This window comes from Ranitomeya imitator, chromosome 4, assembly GCF_032444005.1.
Source record: "Ranitomeya imitator isolate aRanImi1 chromosome 4, aRanImi1.pri, whole genome shotgun sequence".
NCBI classification, from domain to species: domain Eukaryota; kingdom Metazoa; phylum Chordata; class Amphibia; order Anura; family Dendrobatidae; genus Ranitomeya; species Ranitomeya imitator.
This window is the reverse complement of record NC_091285.1, coordinates 19,868,065-19,891,065: the sequence shown is the minus strand read 5'-3', so window position 1 is coordinate 19,891,065 and position 23,001 is coordinate 19,868,065. Positions and strand designations below refer to the sequence as shown.

At 42.6% G+C, this 23,001-nt stretch overlaps 2 protein-coding genes across 2 annotated transcripts; both read left to right on the top strand.

Annotated features, from left to right (window-relative positions):
- Positions 1–5,177: 5,177 nt before the first annotated feature.
- On the top strand, positions 5,178–8,121 carry LOC138675217 (E3 ubiquitin/ISG15 ligase TRIM25-like). The gene has a single exon (XM_069763258.1). It carries the CDS (start codon positions 5,185–5,187, stop codon positions 6,787–6,789), a length of 1,605 nt encoding a protein of 534 aa, XP_069619359.1. The 5' UTR covers positions 5,178–5,184; the 3' UTR covers positions 6,790–8,121.
- A 10,714-nt stretch (positions 8,122–18,835) lies between these two features.
- LOC138675216 (E3 ubiquitin/ISG15 ligase TRIM25-like) lies at positions 18,836–22,756 on the top strand. The gene has a single exon (XM_069763257.1). The coding sequence runs from the start codon at positions 18,879–18,881 to the stop codon at positions 20,478–20,480; it is 1,602 nt and encodes a 533-aa protein (XP_069619358.1). The 5' UTR covers positions 18,836–18,878; the 3' UTR covers positions 20,481–22,756.
- The last annotated feature ends 245 nt before the right edge of the window (positions 22,757–23,001 follow it).

Sequence of the window (23,001 nt, the reverse complement as noted above, 5' to 3'; positions counted from 1 at the left end):
CGGTAGGTAAGTATGTAGTGGTTGTTTTTTTTACTTTAACGATGGTAACCAGGGTAAACATCGGGTTACTAAGCGCGGCCCTGCGCTTAGTAACCCGATGTTTACCCTGGTTACCAGCGAAGACATCGCTGAATCGGCGTCACACACGCTGATTCAGCGATGTCAGCGGGAGATCCAGCGACGAAACAAAGTTCTGGCCTTTCTTCCCCGACCAGCGACATCACAGCAGGGGCCTGATCGCTGCTGCCTGTCACACTGGACGATATCGCTATCCAGGACGCTGCAACGTCACTGATCGCTAGCGATATCGTCTAGTGTGACGGTACCTTAAGTCCTCGCTTGTCTTCCTTCTCTTGTAATCCAAAATTCAAGGATAGCATGATTGTTGCCTCCTAAATTCCTAGCCACCTTTACTTCCTCAACCATTCCCTCCCTGTTGGTAAGAATTAGGTCCAAGATTGCAGATCCTCTTGTTTTCTCTACCTTTTGGCATCTGATGTAAAAAGAGTTCATCCATATCTTTAGTCTGACCAGGTGGCCTAAAGTAAACACCTACAATAGTGTCCAATCTGTTCTTCTCTCCTTGACTTCTTACCCAGTTTCTACTGTGTTACCAGTCTCTGAAGCTTGGATCTCTTTGAAGATATGCTTTCCTAACATACAATACAACACCTCCTTCCTTTTTTTTTATCCTGTTTCTAATAAATAAGTTGTAGCCTTCAAGGTTTGTATTCCAATCATGTGTATCATCCCACCAAGTTTCAGTGATGCCTATAACATCATATCTCTCTTCTTGTGTTAGCAGCTCCAATTCTCCTTGCTTGTTTCCCATGCTCTGTGCATTCGTACAGACGCATTTTAGTTTGTAGTCGGATTCTCTTGCTCCTCTATTTTCATTCAGAGTTTGTTGTTTTTGTCCTTCCTTTCCACTTTTCTTAGATATAAAAGATATCACCAACACGTTTCTGGTGAGTGTGGTACCCTTACTCATGGTGTTCAGAAACGCGTTGGTGACACCTGTTATGGACAGTCCTTGGATGTAACCATGATTTTATCATCTAATAACAGTTTAGGATTTTATCTCCAATGGATCTGGTTCCATTCCTGTATCCTCACTTCTTTTGCTATGCAGAGCTCCAGACTTGCTGGTTTAGGTAAGATTAGAACAATACGGCAAGGATCCATAGATTCTGGAATAGTGTGTATGTATTACATCGGGACACGTGTGACACCGTATTCCTACAGATTACATAGGAAGATACAGTAGAGATGATATAGATAATAGACAGAAGTGTATTACAGGAGCAGCTGAGAACATGAGATTTTAATCTCATCCGCCCTCCATGTAAAAACATCGGTGCACAAACTGTCCTGTGCATTGTCCGTTGCAGAACTTCTTGGAATAAGCACTCAATCCAATATACAGCGACCCACACTCAGTTTAGGATTAGACTCCAGGGAAGTCCCTACTTGTTAAATGACCTGAAATGACCTGGTGTTAGGTTGAACAATAAGAAATGTTCACTCTAGTTGCCTACTCCTGGCCTAATGGATATTGATCTGGTGCGCACTAAAGAAATACACCAGACACACAGTCGGATGTAAACTCTCCTTGATCAATCTGTGACTCAGCTCCAAGTGCCTTTATTTAATCAGAACACAGGTTTATATAACCCCTGTAAGGGGGCTCGATTAGCTCTGAGATGGGAGTGATCGTATGTATTCCATTGATTAGTGGGTTGGGCAATGAGCAAGTCCATGGGAGGACCCATGAGGTCATCAGGGTGGGTTGGTCCATGAGGTCATGAAGGTGGGTGTCACTGTGGGTGGATCCATGAGGTCATCAGGGTGGGCATCATCTTGGATATCAGCACATGGTGTGCTGAAACAGGAAATGGCAGCCATCTTTAGTGTCCCACTGATCATCTTGGATATCAGCACATGGTGTGTGGTGAAACAGGAAATGGCAGCCATCTTTAGTGTCTCACTTTGATCTGAGAAAGCTTATGTAAGGTTAAACAGTACACGTTATGGGTCGCTTCTCTCAATCTCTTATGTCTTGAGGTCAATTAAGTATTTGATCTTATGGCTCTCCTCAACACTGGCAAGGTAAGGTGGTCTGACATTATTCTCGCAGGACCAGCAGATCGTCCACCTCTCCCCTTTATTGGCAGCGGAGTTAGAATATCGCAGATGACTCTGCGCCTCTCACCCTCTGTCCAAAATCATACTCTTCAGAATATGAACAACATTAAAAGGAGAAACCCTCAAAACAATCTATGGCTTCCCAAACTTCATAACAATTTCTGAGCTTCTTCTGTGTCTGCTGTACAGTGATGCGGCCGACAGCAGACACGGCCGCGCACATCAGTCTGTCTCATAAGCAGCAGACCTCGGTTTCCGAGACCTCAGTGTGCTCTTGCAGGTGACACGATGACGTCATTGTCTCGCTCTACAGGCCAGAAGAGAAGACATGGGCTGCAGTGCCAGGAATCAGGATGAAGTGAGCATAAACATAATTTTTTATATGAACGGGCTCTGGGGCCTCCATCTTATATATGGGGAACTGGGGCCATCATGCTATGTATATGGGGGGAACTGGGGCCATCATGCTATGTATATGGGGGGAACTGGGGCCTTCATACTATATATATATAAGAACTGGGGCCATCATACTATATATATGGAAGTAACTGGATGGGGACAGAACTACAATATGAGGACCTGGATTGGGACACAACTATAATAAGGGGACATAACTATAATATGAGGACCTGGATGGAGACATAATTACAATATAGGGACCTGCATAGGGACATAACTACAATATGGAGACCTGGATGGGGACATAACTACAATATGAGGACTTGGATGGGGACATAACTACAATATGAGAGCACATTTGTTATCACCACATCCATACGACCCAAGCTAAAAAAAAATAAAACACGGCAAGCTGTTCAAAAGTTGCATAGAAAAAAATGGTATGACTAAAAATGTCAGTCTGTCCTTCAAAGAATGCGGCCCCCCAAATTCAAATTTTTAATATATGCGGCCCATATACCCAGCCGAGTTTGAGACCCCTGATCTACATCAAGCATGACTGTATTACAAAGCATACACTTCTATGCTATCAATAATTGATTTGTACAAAAAGTTAAACAGCAGACTATATCTTACAACAGACCCCAGCTCCATATCACAGTACGTCACTGTCTAGATTTATGATGAGCTCAGAGGGCTGGTGACATGGCAGAAACAATCGCTCCTGTGATAAAACTAACAAAAACGGAAATGTGTTCCCTCACACAAACACTCAGCTAAGAGTCCCTCCTGTATCCTCAGTATATTCACTTATGCTTTCTCACCTGCCCAGGAGCTGTGTATGCAGGACACAGCAAATAATTCAGTACAGTCATGGACAAAAATTTTGAGAATGAGACAAATATTAATTTTTCCAAAGTCTACAGCTTCATTTTTTCTTATGGCAATTTGCATATACTCCTGAATGTCAGAGTGATCAGCTTATCAGCAATTACTGTACTTGCAAAGTCAATATTTGCCCAGAAAATGAACTTTAACCCCCAAAACACATTTCAACATCATTGCAGTCCTGCCTTAAAAGGAGCAGCTAACATCGTTTTAGTGATTGATCCATTAACACAGGTGTGGGTGTTGATGAGGACAGGGCTGGCGATCAATCAGTCATGATAAAGTAAGAATGACATCACTGGACACTTTAAAAGGAGGCTGGTGCTTGGTATCATTGTTTCTCTTCAGTTAACCATGGTTATCTCTAAAGAAACACGTGCAGCCATCATTGCACTGCACAAAAATGGCCTAACAGGGAAGAGTATCGCAGCTACAAAGATTGCACCTCAGTCAACAATCTAGCGCATCATCAAGAACTTCAAGGAGAGAGCTTCCATTGTTGTCAAAATGGCTCCAGGGCGCCCAAGAAAGACCAGCAAGTGCCAGGACCGTATCTTAAAACTGTTTCAGCTGCGGGATCGGACTACCAGCAGTGCCGAGCTTGCTCAGGAATGGCAGCAGGCTGGTGTGCTTCTGCACGCACTGTGAGGCGGAGACTCTTTGAGCAAGGCCTGGTTTCAAGGAGGGCAGCAAAGAAGCCACTTCTCTCCAGAAAAAACATCAGGGACCGACTGATATTCTGCAAAAGGTACAGGGAGTGGACTGGTGAGGACTGGGGCAAAGTCATTTTCTCTGATGAATCCCCTTTTCGATTGTTTGGGACATCTGGAAAACAGCTTATTCGGAGAAGAAGAGGTGAGCGCTACTACCAGTCTTGTCTCATGCCAACTGTAAAGCATCCTGAAACCATTCATGTGTGGGGTTGCTTCTCAGCCAAGGGAATCGGCTCACTCACAGTCTTGCCTAAAAACACAGCCATGAATAAAGAATGGTACCAGAATGTCCTCCAAGAGCAACTTCTCCCAACCGTCCAAGAGCAGTTTGGCGCCCAACAATGCCTTTTCCAACATGATGGAGCACCTTGCCATAAAGCAAAGGTGATAACTAAATGGCTCATGGAACAAAACATAGAGATTTTAGGTCCATGGCCTGGAAACTCCCCAGATCTTAATCCCATTGAGAACTTGTGGTCACTCATCAAGAGACGGGTGGACAAACAAAAACCAACAAATTCTGGCAAAATGCAAGCATTGATTATGCAAGAATGGACTGCTATCAGGCAGGATTTGGACCAGAAGTTGATTGAGAGCATGCCAGGGAGAATTGCAGAGGTCTTGAAGAAGAAGGAGCAACACTGCAAATATTGACTTGCTGCATTAACTCATTCTACACTAAGTGTCAATATAACCTATTGGTACTCATAATATGATTGCAATTATATTTCTGTATGTGATATAAACATCAGACAAACACTAATAAAAACCAGATGGCAGCAGATCATGTGAAAATATAATTTTGATGTCATTCTCAAATATTTTGGCCATGACTGTACATACTGTAGCAGGGGCACAATGACAAGCACAGGAACATTTTTTTTTAAACACATCCAATTGTGCAACTTATTAATATTACAGGATCTGTTGAAAATGTACTTTGTTCATGAGATAACACCTTTAAGTTATACATTACCTCAGAATGAGGTAAGTTCAGTTTCATTTCTACCTTCTACGTTTCCTTGTTCTTCCTTCAGCCATGGCGTCTGCTATTCTGAGAGACGAGCTACTCTGCTCCATCTGTTTATGTACATTTAAGGACCCTGTAACACTGAAATGTGGACACAACTTCTGCCGGGTCTGTATTGGTCGTGTGCTGGATACACAGGACGGGTCTGGAGTTTATTCCTGTCCTGACTGCAGAGAAGAGTTTCAGGAGCGGCCAGCACCGATGAGGAACATAAATCTCCATAATGTCGCTGAACGTTTCCTGATTACTCAGCAAGAACAAGAGGAGATCACCGGGATCTGCTGCACTTACTGTGTGGACTCTCCGGTACCTGCTGTTAGATCCTGTCTACTCTGTGAGGCTTCTCTGTGTGATAAACACCTGAGGGTTCACAGCAAATCACCAGAACACGTCTTATCTGATCCCAGCACTTCTCTGGAGAAAAGGAAATGTTCTGTCCATAAGAAGATCCTGGAATATTACTGCACCGAGGACGCTGCTTGTATCTGTGTCTATTGTTCTGCAGGAGAACATCGGGGACATCGGGTGGAGATGCTGGATGAGGCCTATGAGAAGAAGAAGGAGAAACTGAGAATTGGTCTCCAGAAACTGATCACAAAGACAAAGGAGACTGAGAAAAGAGTCCGGAGTCTGGAGGAGCACAGGAGAAAAGCTCAAGAAAAAGCAGCTGGAGAAGCCGAGAGAGTCACTGCCCTGTGTACAGACATCAGGAGACGGGTGGACGACCTGGAGAAGAAGGTCCTGAGTGAGATCTCCAGGCAGGAGAAGGAAGAGTCACTGTCACTGTCTGCTCTGATCCATCAGCTGGAAATAAAGAAGGACGAGCTGTCCAGGAAGATGAGACACATTGAGGAGCTGTGTAACATGACGGATCCACTGACTGTCTTACAGGAACCAGACACCGGTGACTTGTGTGATCCTGAGGAGGAGGGAGGTGATGAGGACACAGGAGGACATGATAAACAGCTCCATGATGGAGATGACCTGAATGTGGCTGAGATCTCACACACATTACACACATTATGTGAGGTAATATCAGGTATAAGGAGCGGGATCTATGTGGAGGATCCTGCAGACATATTACTGGATGTAACCACAGCTTCTGATAATGTCCTTATATCAGACGACCTGAAAACTGCAACCTGGACAGAAGAGAAGCAGAAACGTCCAGAAACAGCAAAGAGATTCAAGGGTTATTATCAGGTGATGAGCAGGAGAGGATTTACCTCAGGACGACATTACTGGGATGTGGAGAGCAGTAGATCAGGGGGTTGGAGGATGGGGATGTGTTATCCCAGCATAGACAGGAGGGGAGATCAGTCACTAATTGGAAATAATAACAAGTCCTGGTGTTTCAGGAGATATAATAATCAGTATTCAGTGATACATGACAGTAAAGAGATCCGGTTACCTGACAATATCTCCAGTGATAAGTTCAGGATATGTCTGGATTATGACGTCGGGCAGTTGTTCTTTTATGAGCTGTGTGACCCCATCAGACACTTACACACCTTCACTGCCACCTTCTCCGAGCCCCTACATGCTGCATTATTAGTATGTTGGCGAAAGATTGATGGAAGCAATGTGGGTAACTGGATGAGGATTACAGGATAGGAAATGACACCTTTTGAGGTCCTCTCTCACCATTGCAGTTGAGGACCGCACCGCTCCATATTTCATGCCTCAGTTCCTGATTTACAGTTTGGACTATCTCTGTGCCCTTGGATGATACTATCAGGGTCAGCTTTGCCCTTTTTTTCATCAGAAGAGCATGGTTGCATTGAAGCAGAACCAGAGATCAGGCAGCTTCCCACCATTGCTTACGAGTTCTATAGAAAAGAGCTTGATAGATGCAGCGGTGGTCGGTAACCTAAGTACCAAGCTATAAACAATAACATTCCTTGATAATTTTTATAAGTACATTTCAGCTCCTTGCTTTTAATGGCACTTTGCAATGTTAACCATTTATAATGAGAATAAGACTGTAAGGTTAAGATACGGGGGGTTGTCCACCTTTAGGGACATTTTATTTCTACTTAAATGCTTGTATTTAGGGTTAAAATATATTTTTAAAGTGGGTTTCATTAAAATTTTTGCACCGTTTGGCTTTTACAGGCTTTTTGTTTTCCCCGCTCTACTTTGATTGTATCTGTAGTTATAAATCAGCTGAGAGGAGATCAGAAAAATACAGATAAAATAGCCACAAACTGACAGAATGGGCTCACAGCCATAATAGTGCAGCACAGAGACTATGGAGGGCAAAAGGGGCAAAACAAGGAAAGTTCCGTCCTACGATCATGTTCCTACAAGTAAGAAATGTTACTTTTCTCAGGTGACAGCACCAAAAACCACAATAGAAATTTACTCTGATAATTACGTTTTTAATGTTTTTTATGTTTTATCTTTTTTTTTATTTTTTGGTTCAGATTTGATGGAGTTTTTATGTTGTATTTTTAAGTACAGAAACACTGGTATTGTACAAATGATTTTTACATGGGTTATTTCAGGTTCCCAAAAGAAACCTAAAGGAAATAAATGCACGAAAAAAACACAGTTCAACAGCGTCATATATAACTGTTTGGTCCATATGGACGTATCTGTAGAGCCGCGCTGGGGTCCTCATGTGCGGTGAGGGGGTTTTCAGATACTCATATGAGCCATCATGCCTCAGCATATACTGCAGCATTTAGTGTGTGCCATCGTGTGATCACAGGTTGGAGGTTGGCAAATTTTGCCCTGGGGCAAGCACACATCAGTGGCCCATGAGCAGCGGCCATCTTTATTGTGTTTACCTCTGACTGCCGGAATAATGCTGGGATGGTTGTGGTCAAATGCTGACTAGATTCTAACCCCCCTTCAGTTTTTCTTTTTTAATAAATTTGCAAAACAATTCTACATTTCTGTTTTTTTTTTTCAGTCAAGGTGGGGTGCAGAGTGTACATTAATGAGAAAAAAAAATAACTTTTTTGAATTTACCAAACGGCTGCAATGAAACAAAGAGTGAAAAATTTTAAGGGGTCTGAATACTTTCCGCACCCACTGTGTAAGTCCCAGATGTTTTGGAAAATTCCAACTCAAGTAATTTTTATGAATTTCTCAATTTTATCACCCCAATAAAACAAAAAAAACCACAATCCCACACATTTTTTATTTTCCCGCTGACAAAATCAAAGTTACTGCTCTTAGGCCTCTTTCACACGTTCGTGTCTCCGGTACGTGTGGTGACAGTTTTCACATGTACCGGTAACACTGATACACGTAGACCCATTCAAATGAATGTGCACATGTCAGTGTGTTTCCACGGACCGTGTGCCCCACACGTAGACATTTTCCTTTTTTCCCATCAGCACGGGCTGCAAAACGTCCCACACACGTGCACATGAAGAAAACCCATGGATGTCATCTGTGTGACACGCATCGGCACCGAGGAAGAAGCACTATTCTCTGGCGCCGGGTGCTGAAGAGGGCTCTCATCGTTCTCCCCTACTCCGCCAGCGATCGGTACGAGCAGAGGAGAACGATGAGTTATATTCAAGTCAGAACAATGACAGCAGGTGGCAGCTTTTGGGACTATTACTCCCATCAACCTACACCTGCTGCCACTAATAACAGTGACAGCAGAAGAGGATGATGGGGGTATTCCTTGCCCGCCGCCTGCGCTAGAACTAAATAAATGAATGAAAGACCCGAAGGCTGGTTATCAACAATAGAGCGGTCCCTACACCGTATTTTTTAATTATTTAAATAATTTAAAAAAAGGCATGGGGTTCCCCCATTTTTTGACAACCAGCCAAGCTAAAGCTGACAGTTGTGGGCTCGTATTCTCAGGCTGGTCATTGATATAGGCCCACCAGCCTAAAAATAGCAGCCCGCAGCTGCCCAGAAAAGGAGCATCTATTAGATGCGCCAATTCTGGCACTTTGCCCGTCTCTTCCCACTTGCCCTGTAGCCGTGGCAAGTGTGGTTCATATTTGTGGGGTTGATGTCACCTTTTTTTTGTCAGGTGACATCAAGCCCACGGCTTAGTAATGGAGAGACGTCTATAAGACACCTATCCATTACTAATCCTATAGTTATATAGTAAATAAAGGCACAGCCAGAAAAAAGTCTTTTATTAGAAATAAAACAAAATACAGTTTTCTTTTTTTATTTAAAAATAACAAACACAGATATACTCACCAAACGCCTATTCCACCAAAGCCCTCGATCTCCTGTAATAAAACAAAAATAAAAAAACAACAATATACCATACCTGTCTGTTGTTGTGTCCCACGCCATAATCCATGTCTGAGAACCACTGGTGAATGAGCTGCTGCGAGCGCAGCCTCAGTGACAAGCGGTGACATCATTGAGATGTGGTATCTGTACTGACCGCAGTCCCTAAGCTCAACACCACACTAGAAGTAGCCGTGGGATGTACCTGTCACTCCCTAGACATCTCGACACAGCCTAAGAGCTAACTACCCCTAAAGATAGAAGCAGGAAAACTATCTTGCCTCAGAGAAAATCCCCAAAGGATAGATTAGCCCCCCACAAATAATGATTGTGAGTGGAGAGGGAAAAGACATACACAGAATGAAACCAGAATGAGCACAGGAGGCCAGTCTAGCTAGATAGGTAGGACAGGATGGAATACTGTGCGGTCAGTATAAAACACTACAAAAATCCACGCAGAGTTTACTAAAAACTCCACACCTAACTAAAGGTGTGGAGGGTAAATCTGCTTCCCAGAGCTTCCAGCAAGACAGAATTAATTCATACTGATAAGCTGGACAAACATAGAAAACACGGAACGGATAAGTCCACAATCTGTGGACAGAAAAGTGCAAGCAAGAACTTAGCTTAGCTGAACTGGTCAGGATAACAGGGAAATCCAAAGAGATGTGAATCCAACCAGAACCATTTACAAGTGGCACAAGCTGAAGGAAAAGCCAGGCTTAAATAGCCGAGCAGTAACGACGATCAGGTTGAAGCAGCTGAAGACAGCTAACTCCAAGGAGCAGCCATACCACTAGAAACCACAAGAGGGAGCCCAAGAGCAGAACTCACAAAAGTGCCACTTACAACCACCGGAGGGAGCCCAAGAGCGGAATTCACAACAGTACCCCCCCTTGAGGAGGGGTCACCGAACCCTCACCAGAGCCCCCAGGCCGATCAGGACGAGCCAAGTGAAAAGCACAAACCAAATCGGTGACATGGACATCGGAGGCAACAACCCTAGAATTATCCTCCTGGCCATAACCCTTCCACTTGACAAGATACTGAAGCCTCCGCCTCGAAAAACGAGAATCCAAAATCTTCTCAACCTCATATTCCAACTCTCCCTCAACCAACACCGGGGCAGGAGGGTCAACCGAGGGAACAACGGGCACCACATATCTCCGCAACAAAGATCTATGGAAAACATTATGAATGGAAAAAGAGGCAGGAAGAGCCAAACGAAAAGACACCGGATTAATAATTTCAGAAATTTTATAAGGACCAATAAACCGAGGCTTAAATTTAGGAGAAGAAACCTTCATAGGAACATGACGAGAAGACAACCAAACCAAATCCCCCACACGAAGCCGGGGACCAACACACCGACGGCGGTTAGCAAAACGTTGAGCCCTTTCCTGAGACAACGTCAAATTGTCCACCACATGAGTCCAAATCTGCTGCAGCCTGTCCACCACAGAATCAACACCAGGACAATCAGAAGGCTCAACCTGCCCAGAAGAAAAACGAGGATGAAAACCAAAATTACAAAAGAAAGGTGAAACCAAAGTAGCCGAACTAGCCCTATTATTAAGGGCAAACTCGGCCAACGGCAAGAAAGACACCCAATCATCCTGATCAGCAGACACAAAGCATCTCAAATAGGTCTCCAAGGTCTGATTAGTTCGCTCAGTTTGGCCATTAGTCTGAGGATGAAACGCCGAAGAAAAAGACAAATCAATGCCCATCCTAGCACAAAAGGCCCGCCAAAATCTAGAGACAAACTGAGAACCTCTGTCAGACACAATATTCTCCGGAATGCCATGCAAACGAACCACATGCTGAAAAAATAATGGAACCAGATCTGAGGAGGAAGGCAACTTAGGCAGAGGTACCAGATGGACCATTTTAGAGAACCGGTCACAAACAACCCAGATAACAGACATCTTCTGGGAAACAGGAAGATCCGAAATAAAATCCATGGAAATATGCGTCCAGGGCCTCTCAGGGACCGGCAAAGGCAAAAGCAACCCACTAGCGCGGGAACAGCTAGGCTTGGCCCGGGCGCAAGTCCCACAGGACTGCACAAAAGCACGCACATCGCGCGACAAGGAAGGCCACCAAAAGGACCTAGCAACCAAATCTCTGGTACCAAAAATCCCAGGATGACCAGCCAACACTGAACAATGAACCTCAGAAATTACTTTACTTGTCCATCTATCAGGAACAAACAGCTTCCCTACTGGACAGCGGCCAGGCCTATCAGCCTGAAATTCCTGAAGCACCCGCCGCAAATCAGGGGAGATAGCAGAAAGAATCACCCCCTCCTTAAGAATGCCAACCGGCTCAAGGACTCCAGGAGAATCAGGCGAAAAACTCCTAGAGAGGGCATCAGCCTTAACATTCTTAGGTCCCGGAAGATACGAGACCACGAAATCAAAACGGGAGAAAAACAGGGACCATCGAGCCTGTCTAGGATTCAGCCGCTTGGCCGACTCGAGGTAAATCAGATTCTTATGATCGGTCAGGACCACAACACGGTGTTTAGCTCCCTCAAGCCAATGTCGCCACTCCTCAAACGCCCACTTCATAGCCAACAACTCCCGATTGCCGACATCATAATTGCGTTCCGCAGGTGAAAACTTTCTGGAAAAAAAAGCACATGGTTTCATCAAAGAACCATCAGACTCCCTCTGAGACAAAACGGCCCCTGCCCCAATCTCAGAAGCGTCGACCTCAGCCTGAAAAGGAAGAGAAACATCCGGTTGACGCAACACAGGGGCAGAAGTAAATCGGCGCTTAAGCTCCTGAAAGGCCTCAACAGCCCCAGAGGACCAATTCGTCACATCAGCGCCTTTCTTCGTCAAATCAGTAAGGGGGTTAACCACACTGGAAAAGTTGGCAATGAAACGGCGATAGAAATTAGCAAAGCCCAAACATTTTTGAAGACCCTTCACAGATGTGGGTTGGATCCAGTCATGAATAGCCTGGACCTTAACAGGATCCATTTCTATAGACGAGGGAGAAAAAATAAAACCCCAAAAAGAGACCTTCTGAACTCCGAATAGGCACTTAGACCCCTTCACAAATAAAGCATTATCACGAAGGATCTGGAACACCATCCTGACCTGCTTCACATGAGACTCCCAATCATTGGAAAAAATCAAAATATCATCCAAATATACGACCATGAATTTATCAAGATAATTGTGGAAAATATCATGCATGAAAGACTGGAACACAGATGGAGCATTAGAGAGCCCAAATGGCATCACAAGGTATTCAAAATGGCCTTCGGGCGTATTAAATGCAGTTTTCCATTCATCACCCTGTTTAATACAAACAAGATTATATGCCCCTCGGAGGTCAATCTTAGTAAACCAACTAGCCCCCTTAATCTGAGCAAACAAATCAGTAAGCAAAGGCAAGGGGTATTGGAATTTGACCGTGATCTTATTAAGCAGACGATAATCAATACAGGGTCTCAAGGAGCCATCCTTCTTAGCAACAAAAAAGAAACCCGCTCCCAATGGTGACGAAGAGGGCCGAATATGCCCTTTCTCCAAAGATTCCTTAACATAACTCCACATGGCGGCATGCTCTGGCACAGACAGATTGAAAAGTCGGCCCTTAGGGAACTTACAACCAGGAATCAAGTTAATAGCACAATCACAGTCCCTATGTGGAGGGAGGGAACTGGACTTGGGCTCATCAAATACATCCTGGAAATCCGACAAAAACTCAGGGACCTCAGAAGAGGGGGAAGAGGAAATTGACATCAAAGGAACGTCACTATGTACTCCTCGACAACCCCAACTAGTCACCAACATATTTTTCCAATCCAGCACCGGATTATGTTCCCGTAACCATGGAAATCCCAGTAAACAACATCATGCAGGTTTTTTTCCTTCTTTTGAGATGCATTTAATTCATTTTTGGCCACTTGTACTGTTATGATGCGGTGGTTTAGGAGCAACATGGAACGAGCTCTGAAGGAAGTGGTATCTGTACTGACCGCAGTCCCTAAGCTCAACACCACACTAGAAGTAGCCGTGGGATGTACCTGTCACTCCCTAGACATCTCGACACAGCCTAAGAGCTAACTACCCCTAAAGATAGAAGCAGGAAAACTATCTTGCCTCAGAGAAAATCCCCAAAGGATAGATTAGCCCCCCACAAATAATGACTGTGAGTGGAGAGGGAAAAGACATACACAGAATGAAACCAGAATGAGCACAGGAGGCCAGTCTAGCTAGATAGGTAGGACAGGATGGAATACTGTGCGGTCAGTATAAAACACTACAAAAATCCACGCAGAGTTTACTAAAAACTCCACACCTGACTAAAGGTGTGGAGGGTAAATCTGCTTCCCAGAGCTTCCAGCAAGACAGAATTAATTCATACTGATAAGCTGGACAAACATAGAAAACACGGAACGGATAAGTCCACAATCTGTGGACAGAAAAGCGCAAGCAAAAACTTAGCTTAGCTGAACTGGTCAGGATAACAGGGAAATCCAAAGAGATGTGAATCCAACCAGAACCATTTACAAGTGGCACAAGCTGAAGGAAAAGCCAGGCTTAAATAGCCAAGCAGAAACGACGATCAGGTGGAAGCAGCTGAAGACAGCTAACTCCAAGGAGCAGCCACACCACTAGAAACCACAAGAGGGAGCCCAAGAGCAGAACTCACAAAAGTGCCACTTACAACCACCGGAGGGAGCCCAAGAGCGGAATTCACAACAGGAGAGCCGACCACTACGATGTCGACTACAATGACCTATGACAACGGACCTACTGAGTCCACTCAATCCATACCTCCGTTAACCAGTAACCCAGATCTCTAAGTGAACAGGCTTCCAGTATCCATTGTTTCAGATGCTGCACATCTCGTATCTTTACAGCATAGACAATTGCCTTTAGATGACCCCAAAGATAAAAGTCTAAGGGGGTCAGATCGGAAGACCTTGGTAGCCATTCAACAGGCCCATGACGACCAATCCACTTTCCAGGGAACTGTTCATATAGGAATGCTCGGACCTGACACCCATAATTGATGGTATGGTGGGGTATATGTGGTACAAAGATAGTGGGGTCATTCTTCATCAGTGGAAACCTCAATGCGACTGGATATCTGAAATTGCTAAATGATGATGTGTTGCCCTCTTTATGCACTGAAGATGGCACGTTCCCTGAGTTTTTCCAGCAAGATGGTGCACCACCACATTATGGGTGTCAGGTCCAAGCATTCCTACAAGGAATCTGACCCCCTTAGACTAGTATTTCTTCTGCGGTTTTGCTATCAGTGTGTCAAGAGAGGCAGAAGAGGGTTGCATTGACAATTCAACACAATGGGCAGCACTTTGAACACAATTTATAAGTGGTCATAAATTTGTAAATAACTCATGAAAAAATAAAGTTACGTTAAAACCAAGCACACCTTTGTTTTTCTTGTGAAATTCCCAATAAGTTTGATGTGTCACATGACCCTCTTACCATTGGAAAAAAATAAAGTTGGATCCAAAATGGCCGACTACAAAATGGCCGCCATGGTCACCGCCCATCTTGAAAAGTTTCCCCCCTCCCTTACACTAATGTGCCACAAACAGGAAGTTGATATCACCAAACATTCCCATTTTATTTAGGTGTATCCATATATATGGCCCATCCTGTATAATTTACTCCATGATGAAATTACGTTTGATAGACCCCCATCCAGACACCTTCTATAAATCCTGAAGATTGCAACTGGATGATGTTGCGATTCCCTCCAGAGTAAGGAAGGGGTGGTCCATTTTTAGGAAACATATAATAAATGAATCTTGGAGGGAGACTCAGTTTAAAATCATGCATGAAGCAATACATGCGTGTCCCAGATGTCAGCTCCCCAAATCAGATCTATCACATGGACTATGGTCATGCCCAGATATCATCCCTTTTTGGGATTCAGTATCAGGGTTCATATCAACACTATGGAACACTTTAAGGCCGCTGACTCTGATGATGTCAATTCGACACTCTTGAGATTAGTTGGGGCTGAAGGGCAGTGGAGAGAAGGTGCCCCCCGAAACTCCTACAGACTATTCTGATATAGGCTAAGAAATTGGTTCTCGGAGAATGGCTCAGCTCGTCTGTCCCGTCACTTTCTGATTTCATAGCTCATTGACATCATTGTTTGTTGATAGAACAGGGAGATGCTCTAACGAACAAGCAAACGCAAGCCGGGAAATTTTTAATAAAATGGAAGCAATTTATTGTCAAATATTGCAATTCTGACGAGAAACAGAAAATAATTGAACCGTTCATTTCAACGAAATGGTACTTAACGGAAAGTCTCAAAACCAAACTAGGTTGTCTTTGAATGGAGTGATAAGACACCCTGCTGGTAGTGGCGAAACTCATAGTGGATGAGAAGAGGAGGGATGGGGGAAAGGTTGAGTGAGTGAGACTTGGTGGAGATCCTAAGAAATAAGTCCTCACTTTCAGGAGGTGGGCGTTCTAGAGCTTTAATCTCTCTCTTTAGATACAACTGGAAATCAATAACCATGTAATCTGTAATCTTTTAAATACGGAGGGGAAATTTTATACCAATGACAGGTCATGATGGACGATATCTTTTTGTTGTTACCGTGGTCATGGAAATTTTCATATGTCATTTTGGAAAAGGAGCAGCACAGATATAAATTATCAGTTCCATGAGGGGGATGCTCTGGAGCTCTTATTCCTCCTATATGTATCACGAAATAATAGTCATGATGTTAGTAATTCTTTAATTACGGAATTGAAAGATTGTATCAATGACAAGTTATGTTTGATGATGTCTTCTTGTTACCACGGTTAATATGAAAATCTTTAATAAAAATGTATATATATATAAAAAAAATGATACCTAGGTTGATGAAATCTGTCTTGTAGTTGTTGTATAATCTTTATTTCCAGTTTTGTGTTAATGAGATTCTAGTGCCTTAATGCGGGGTTCATGAATGTGGTGCTCTGATTAGATATTCATAATGCAGACTGCTGACAGGTCACTGATCCCTCACTGACCTGCCCCCTGCTTTGCATAATGAATATATGTACATAGTGAAGGAAAAATATAACATCAACATTATAACCGACCATTACAATATTTTGCGGTTTATAAGACTCATCAGATTATAAGACGCCCCCCAAATTTTGAGGAGAAAAATAGGAAAAAAAACCTTTTTTTAGTAAAATGATGATGCTTCTTACAAGCCATGCGTCTTATTGCTTACAGGGGTGGTGGCTGCGGTGAAGCTGGGTCCCAGGGTTGGTGCTGGCAGAGGCAGGAGTGTGACAATACTGTGGACAACAGACTGGGAGAAATGGGTGTTTGGATGTGCGACGCGGTGGGTGTTTGGTGGTTCAGGGGCTCCGCCGACATTTTGTGAAAGCCCAGAGCCCCCATACTTCCATGGTTTACTTTGCAATTGACTCTGGGAAAATGGCGGCGCATGGGCAGATGGAGATCTTGGCGCTGAGATCTCATCTCTGATGAGATCTCAGCAACACTCCACTCTTGTCTGCAGCAACACACCACTCTTGCCTCCTCCAGCAGTGACCGTACTCCACCGTGGCCGCGGTAAGACGCACACCCATTATTCCCCCAAATTTGGGGGGAACTAAGTGCTTCTTATAATCTGAAAAATACGGTACACGTTTCCCCTTAAAACACTCGAGCATTGCTTTAGCAGTATGCTTTAGGTCATTGTTTTGCTGGAAGGTGAACTTCTGTCTCAGTCTCAAATCACTGACAGACTGAAACAGGTTTTGCTCAAGAAAATCCCTGTATTTCACACTATCCATCTTCCCCCTCGACTCAGACCATTTTCCTTGTCCATACTGCCTAATAACATCCCCACAGCATGATGCTACCACCACTATGTTTCACTGTGGGGATGGTGTTCTTGGGGTGATGAGCTGTGTTGGTTTGGCGCCAGACATAGTTTTTACCTTGGTGGCCAAAAAGTTCAATTTTAGTCTCATCTAACCACAGCTCCTTCCTCTGTACATCTGGAGAGTCTCCCTCATGTCTTTTGGCAAATTCAAAATGAGCCTTCAAATTTTTGTGTGTAATTGAAGGCTTTTTTTCTGCCCACTCTTCCATATAGGCCACCTCAAAGGAGTCTATGACTTTTTGTGGTTGTATTGGGAGATACTCTAGTCTCTCCTTGGGGACTCTGCAGCTCCTTCAGGGTTACCTTTGGTCTCTGTGCTGCCTCTCTGATTAATGCCCTCCATGCCATTGCTGAATGTTTTTGGGGGGCGTCCCTCTCTTGGCAGGTTTGTTGTGGTACCATGTTTTTTCCATTTGATGATAATGGATTTGATAATGCTCCAGTGGATCATCAGAGATTGGGATATTTTTTTATCACCCAACCATGACTTGTACTTCTCAACAACTTTGTACCTGCCTTGGCTTCTCCTTGTGGACCAACAATTTTTTTCATTGAATGAATGCAGATAATTTCTTTCCTCCTTGGGCATTCCCCCTGCATTGTATTTCTGTTGCCAAAAATGTTTATGCGCCTTTTTTTTTAAAAATGTTTTAAGATTTTTTTTTAAAGAGAACAAAACAAAAATCGCAGACCGCCATTTTATTATGGTCAATTAAAAAAAGTGGTCTGTATTTACAGAATGTCTATGAATTTATACTCAGTTTCAGGAGTATTGCATTATTATGTAATTTTATAGAACCAATCAAAGAATTGCATGTTTAAGTCCCCTGGTGGGGGGAAAAAATAAAGTAAAAAAACCTTTTTCTTTCTATGAAGTGTTGTATTATTTAATAAACTGTTCAAAAATCAATATATCAATAAGTGAAATCACTGGCATGACCAAATTTTTACAAGCTTAGTGAACGTTGTAAAAAATGTAGATTTTTTTTTTGTTGAGACAAAAAAATGAAATAAAACATAATTGATAAATTTTATTTGCACTAAAAAGGTATCACTAAAAACTACAAGTCAGCCTGCAAACAGCAAACCCTCAAAAAGCTCTGTAAATCGAAAAATAAATGGATTTTGGTACTTGAAATGCATTAGCCCAAATTGAAATTATTTAAAAAAAAAAGCTTTTTTAATTGTGCTAAATATAAAAAGTGATACATTTTGCAATGCTATTATTGCAAAAAATCCTTATAATATAATGTTTGTGACAATTATGGCATTGAAAAGTGAATATTTTATAAATAAATTGTAGAATACAGTGTTGATATTGCATGCCCCTTCTCGATGGAAAAAAATAAAGAAAAGTATTGACGTTATACAATATATTACATGTACCACAAACTAGTGACAGATAACTGGACTCATAAAAAAAACCACTAAATGGCAAAGTTAACAGAAAAAAACAAAAAGGTTATGGCTTTTATACTGCAGTAATTCAATAACAAAAAATAGCATGCTGTCTCCTTAAGGGGTTAAGTAAATGGGCGTAACTACGACTTTACTGTTTAACCGGTGTCATACTTCTTCCGTGTCAGCCATGGCGTCTGCTGATCTGAGAGACGAGCTGCTCTGCTCCATCTGTTTATCTATTTTTAAGGATCCTGTAATACTGAGATGTGGACACAACTTCTGCCGGGTCTGTATTGATCTTGTGCTGGATACACAGGAGAAGTCGGAAGTTTACTCCTGTCCAGAATGCAGAGAAGAGTTTTGGGAGCGGCCTACACTGATGAGGAACATAAATCTCAATAATGTCGCAGAACGTTTCCTGGTTACTCATTCAGAACAAGAGGAGATCACCGGGATCTGCTGCACTTACTGTGTGGACTCTCCTGTATCTGCTGTTAGATCCTGTCTACTCTGTGAGGCTTCTCTGTGTGATAAACACCTGAAAGTTCACAGCAAATCACCAGAACACGTCTTATCTGATCCCAGCACTTCTCTGGAGAAAAGGAAATGTTCTGTCCATAAGAAGATCCTGGAATATTACTGCACTGAGGACGCTGTTTGTATGTGTGTGTCCTGTAGTTTGGCTGGAGAACATCGGGGACATCGGGTGGAGATGCTGGATGAGGCCTCAGAGAAGAAGAAGACGAAACTGAGAAATGTTCTGCAGAAACTGATCACAAAGAAAAAGAGAACAGAGGAGAAAGTCCAGACTCTGAAGGATCACAGGAGAAAAGTTCAAAAAAAGGCAGCTGGAGAAGCCAAGAGAGTCACTGCCCTGTTTGTAGACCTCAGGAGACAGCTGGACGACCTGGAGAAGAAGGTCCTGTGTGAGATCTCCAGGCAGGAAAAGGAAGTGTCACTGTCTACTCTTACCAAGCAGCTGGAAATAAAGAAGGACGAGCTGTCCAGGAAGATGAGACACATTGAGGAGCTGTGTAACATGAGGGATCCACTGACTGTCTTACAGGAACCAGACACCGGTGACTTGTGTGATCCTGAGGAGGAGGGAGGTGATGAGGACACAGGAGGACATGATAAACAGCTCCATGATGGAGATGACCTGGATGTGGCTGAGATCTCACACACATTACACACATTATGTGAGGTAATATCAGGTATAAGGAGCGGGATCTATGTGGAGGGTCCTGCAGACATATTACTGGATGTAACCACAGCTTCTAATAATCTTCTTATATCAGACGACCTGAAAACTGCAATTTGGAAAGAAGAGAAGCAGAAACGTCCAGAAACATCAGAGAGATTCCAGGATTATCAGGTGATGAGCACGAGGGGATTTTCCTCAGGACAACATTACTGGGATGTGGAGATCAGTAGATTAGGATGTGGGAGGGTGGGGATGTGTTATCCCAGTATAGACAGAAGAGGCCGTCAGTCATACGCTGGAAATAATAATAAGTCCTGGAGTTTGTGCAGAACACATAGTAATCATTATTTTATGAGACATGACAAGAAAGAAATTCTTTTGCCCGACAATATCTCCAGTGATAAATTCAGGATTTGTCTGGATTATGTGGCCGGGCAGTTGTCCTTTTATGAGCTTTGTGATCCCATCAGGCACTTACACACCTTCACTGCCACCTTCTCCGAGCCCCTCCATGTTGCTTTTTGTGTATTTTGGAGAAAGGTCAAAGGATGCTACGTAGATAGCTGGTTAAGGATTAGAAGTTAAGGAATAGTGACCTATAAGAGGCATGAGTCAATTAACAGTGGTTGGATCATCGTTAATGGCATACTGTTGAACACATTTCAGATTTATTCTAGTTATCTTCATCAAGTTCAGGAGAGCGTCAAATTTTAAAATTAAATTAGGAAAATCAAAATTTTGAACTTTACTGTCCCTCATCCTACATTACATCACATTACTCTCACTCTTTACTATAACAATCGGTCTCAATCAGAATGTTAAGAGCGCACATTTAGGCCAACCATGATCTTCTCTTCTCACTAAACCTCACTTTTCACTTATGTTAGAGTACAAATATCCCGAATACTGTACAGTTACAGAAGAATAATGATCTTCTGCTATATAATATCTCCTGAAGTCCTTCTCCATCAAGTCCTCATCCTTTTTAACTCCTTGCTACGGCCTGATGGACAACTAAGACTCAATTTTGTCCCCAAAATAGGCATAGAGGATTCACCCTAATTTTTATTACTAGTATAAGGCAAACTATTCGTCTAGGTGGTTAGATGTTATTTCCCCTGAAGTACCCTAAAACATGTCACACTAGAGAAAAGCCTACACCCATCCCATTACATTTGGTTTCTCTGGTCCAGGCATCACACACCTACTAAACCACCAGTCCTCAAGGACATCTTAGAGAAAATGTATCCTCAGAAAATGGCCTACCGTTTAAATTGGGTTAGTTGTTAAATGTATTTTTCTTTTAATTTGTCAATGTTTCATATCACAATGCCTATTATAAAGTAAAATTAGTATTCTTGCTATTCACCTCTAGGTGATGTCACAGCTGACCCTGCTCTACCACCTTTTACGATGATCTTTGCGCAAACTCACCCAGTACTTAGATACAAAAGATGTGGTCAGAGTTTATTCATCATTGCAGTGTGAAAATTGCATGATTTCTATTTAAAAAAAATAAATACTGATTGTGATATGAAAAATAATGTAAAAAAAAGTTTAGAAAATTAATTTAAACCCCAAAACTTAATTTCAACATTAAAGAGGTTGGCCACTACTTTTTGATTGATGACCTATCGTTAGGATAGGTCATCAATGTCTGACCGGTCGGGGTCCGACATCCAGCACCCCCTGCGATCTGCTGCTGGCCGGAAATACTCTCTTGCGGGGCTGCTCTGTCTTCTAGTAGTGGGCGAGGCTTGGTACTACACATTTGCCTCTTCAAATCAATCGGAGGCAGACGTGTAGTACCCTGTGTCGGCCAATATCAGAAGATGGCCAGCTCCACAAGTGAGTACTTCCGGGCGGTGGCTGGCACCACCGATAACGGGTGATCGGCGGGGTGTCAATTGTCAACCAGATATTTATGACCTATCCTAAGGATAGGTCATCAATCAAAAAGTAGTGGACAAACTCTTTAAGTAGTTTTCTGATGACACATTTTTGCTCAGGTAATGTTGAAGCTCTGGATCTAGAACATTAATCACTTCCCAAAATCTGAATTTTTCACTGAAGCAGTTAGACCCTAGTATGTTCCTTCTCTTCTACCAGAATATGATAGGAGAGACCTAACTTTTTATATCCACATTTATTTCTTTAAATTTACATATAGAACGTTCCGTCTCACTATTAAGTTGCGACCGTGAGGTCTGTACTGGCTGGAAAAAAGACTGGCTTCATTTACCACATGATCCGGGTCATAACTGCAGGTTATATAGCCTAAGGGGACTAAAAAATAGAGAATTGAAACTCAAATATTCAAAAAATATTAATTAAATAAATATGTTATATAGATCTAAGAAAAAAAAATACAAAAATATAAACATAAAACAAAAAGGTTACGAGCCTCGGGAAATGGTGACAGAAATCCATTTTTTTTTTACAGGTTTCCAAAATTTTTTATCACACATGTATATTTGACTATATCGATTACAATATGAAAAAAAAAATTGTTATGGCTTTTGGGAAAAAGACAAGGAACGGAAAGTGCAAAAAATGATAATTGGGTGTGGGATGAACATGAACTAATTAGCATTTTGATTATATTCTTACAATATTGTATATACATTTCTGATAATTAGTGATGTCACTATATAGTAATATGTATAAGGGATATGAAGTATTCCTCTATCGTACACTTGTCACTAATATATCTGGTTTCGGGTGATGTTCTACCGATTTTTACGGCTGCCACATCTTTCCTATGAGTGACTTTAGTTCCCGCACCCCTTATAGTTACACCTCTGCTTGTAATATCCGCTGTGTTCCACAGTCTGTGTGTAATAAACAGATAAACCCTTGTATATTGGAGCCGTTGTGTTTTATTACGTGTGTGTGGGTGTGAACTCTTCAAGATTTGAAAATTAAAGGATTTATCCCTGAATTTATTTTTTTTTTCCGTACAGTAATAACTTCTCTAAAGTAACCCATCCATGTCTTCAGATCCTCGCTGGGTAATTTTTTACGTCTTTTTCTGGCTCCTTCTCCTCCATATCTCTCTGTACGTCTGTGCTCAGTGTGCAGTGGGCGGTCCTTCACTGCTGCTCAT

Excerpts from the sequence above, each read along its gene's own strand:
- LOC138675217 (XM_069763258.1), top strand. The coding sequence starts at position 5,185 with ATGGCGTCTGCTATTCTGAGAGACGAGCTACTCTGCTCCATCTGTTTA.
- LOC138675216 (XM_069763257.1), top strand. The coding sequence starts at position 18,879 with ATGGCGTCTGCTGATCTGAGAGACGAGCTGCTCTGCTCCATCTGTTTA.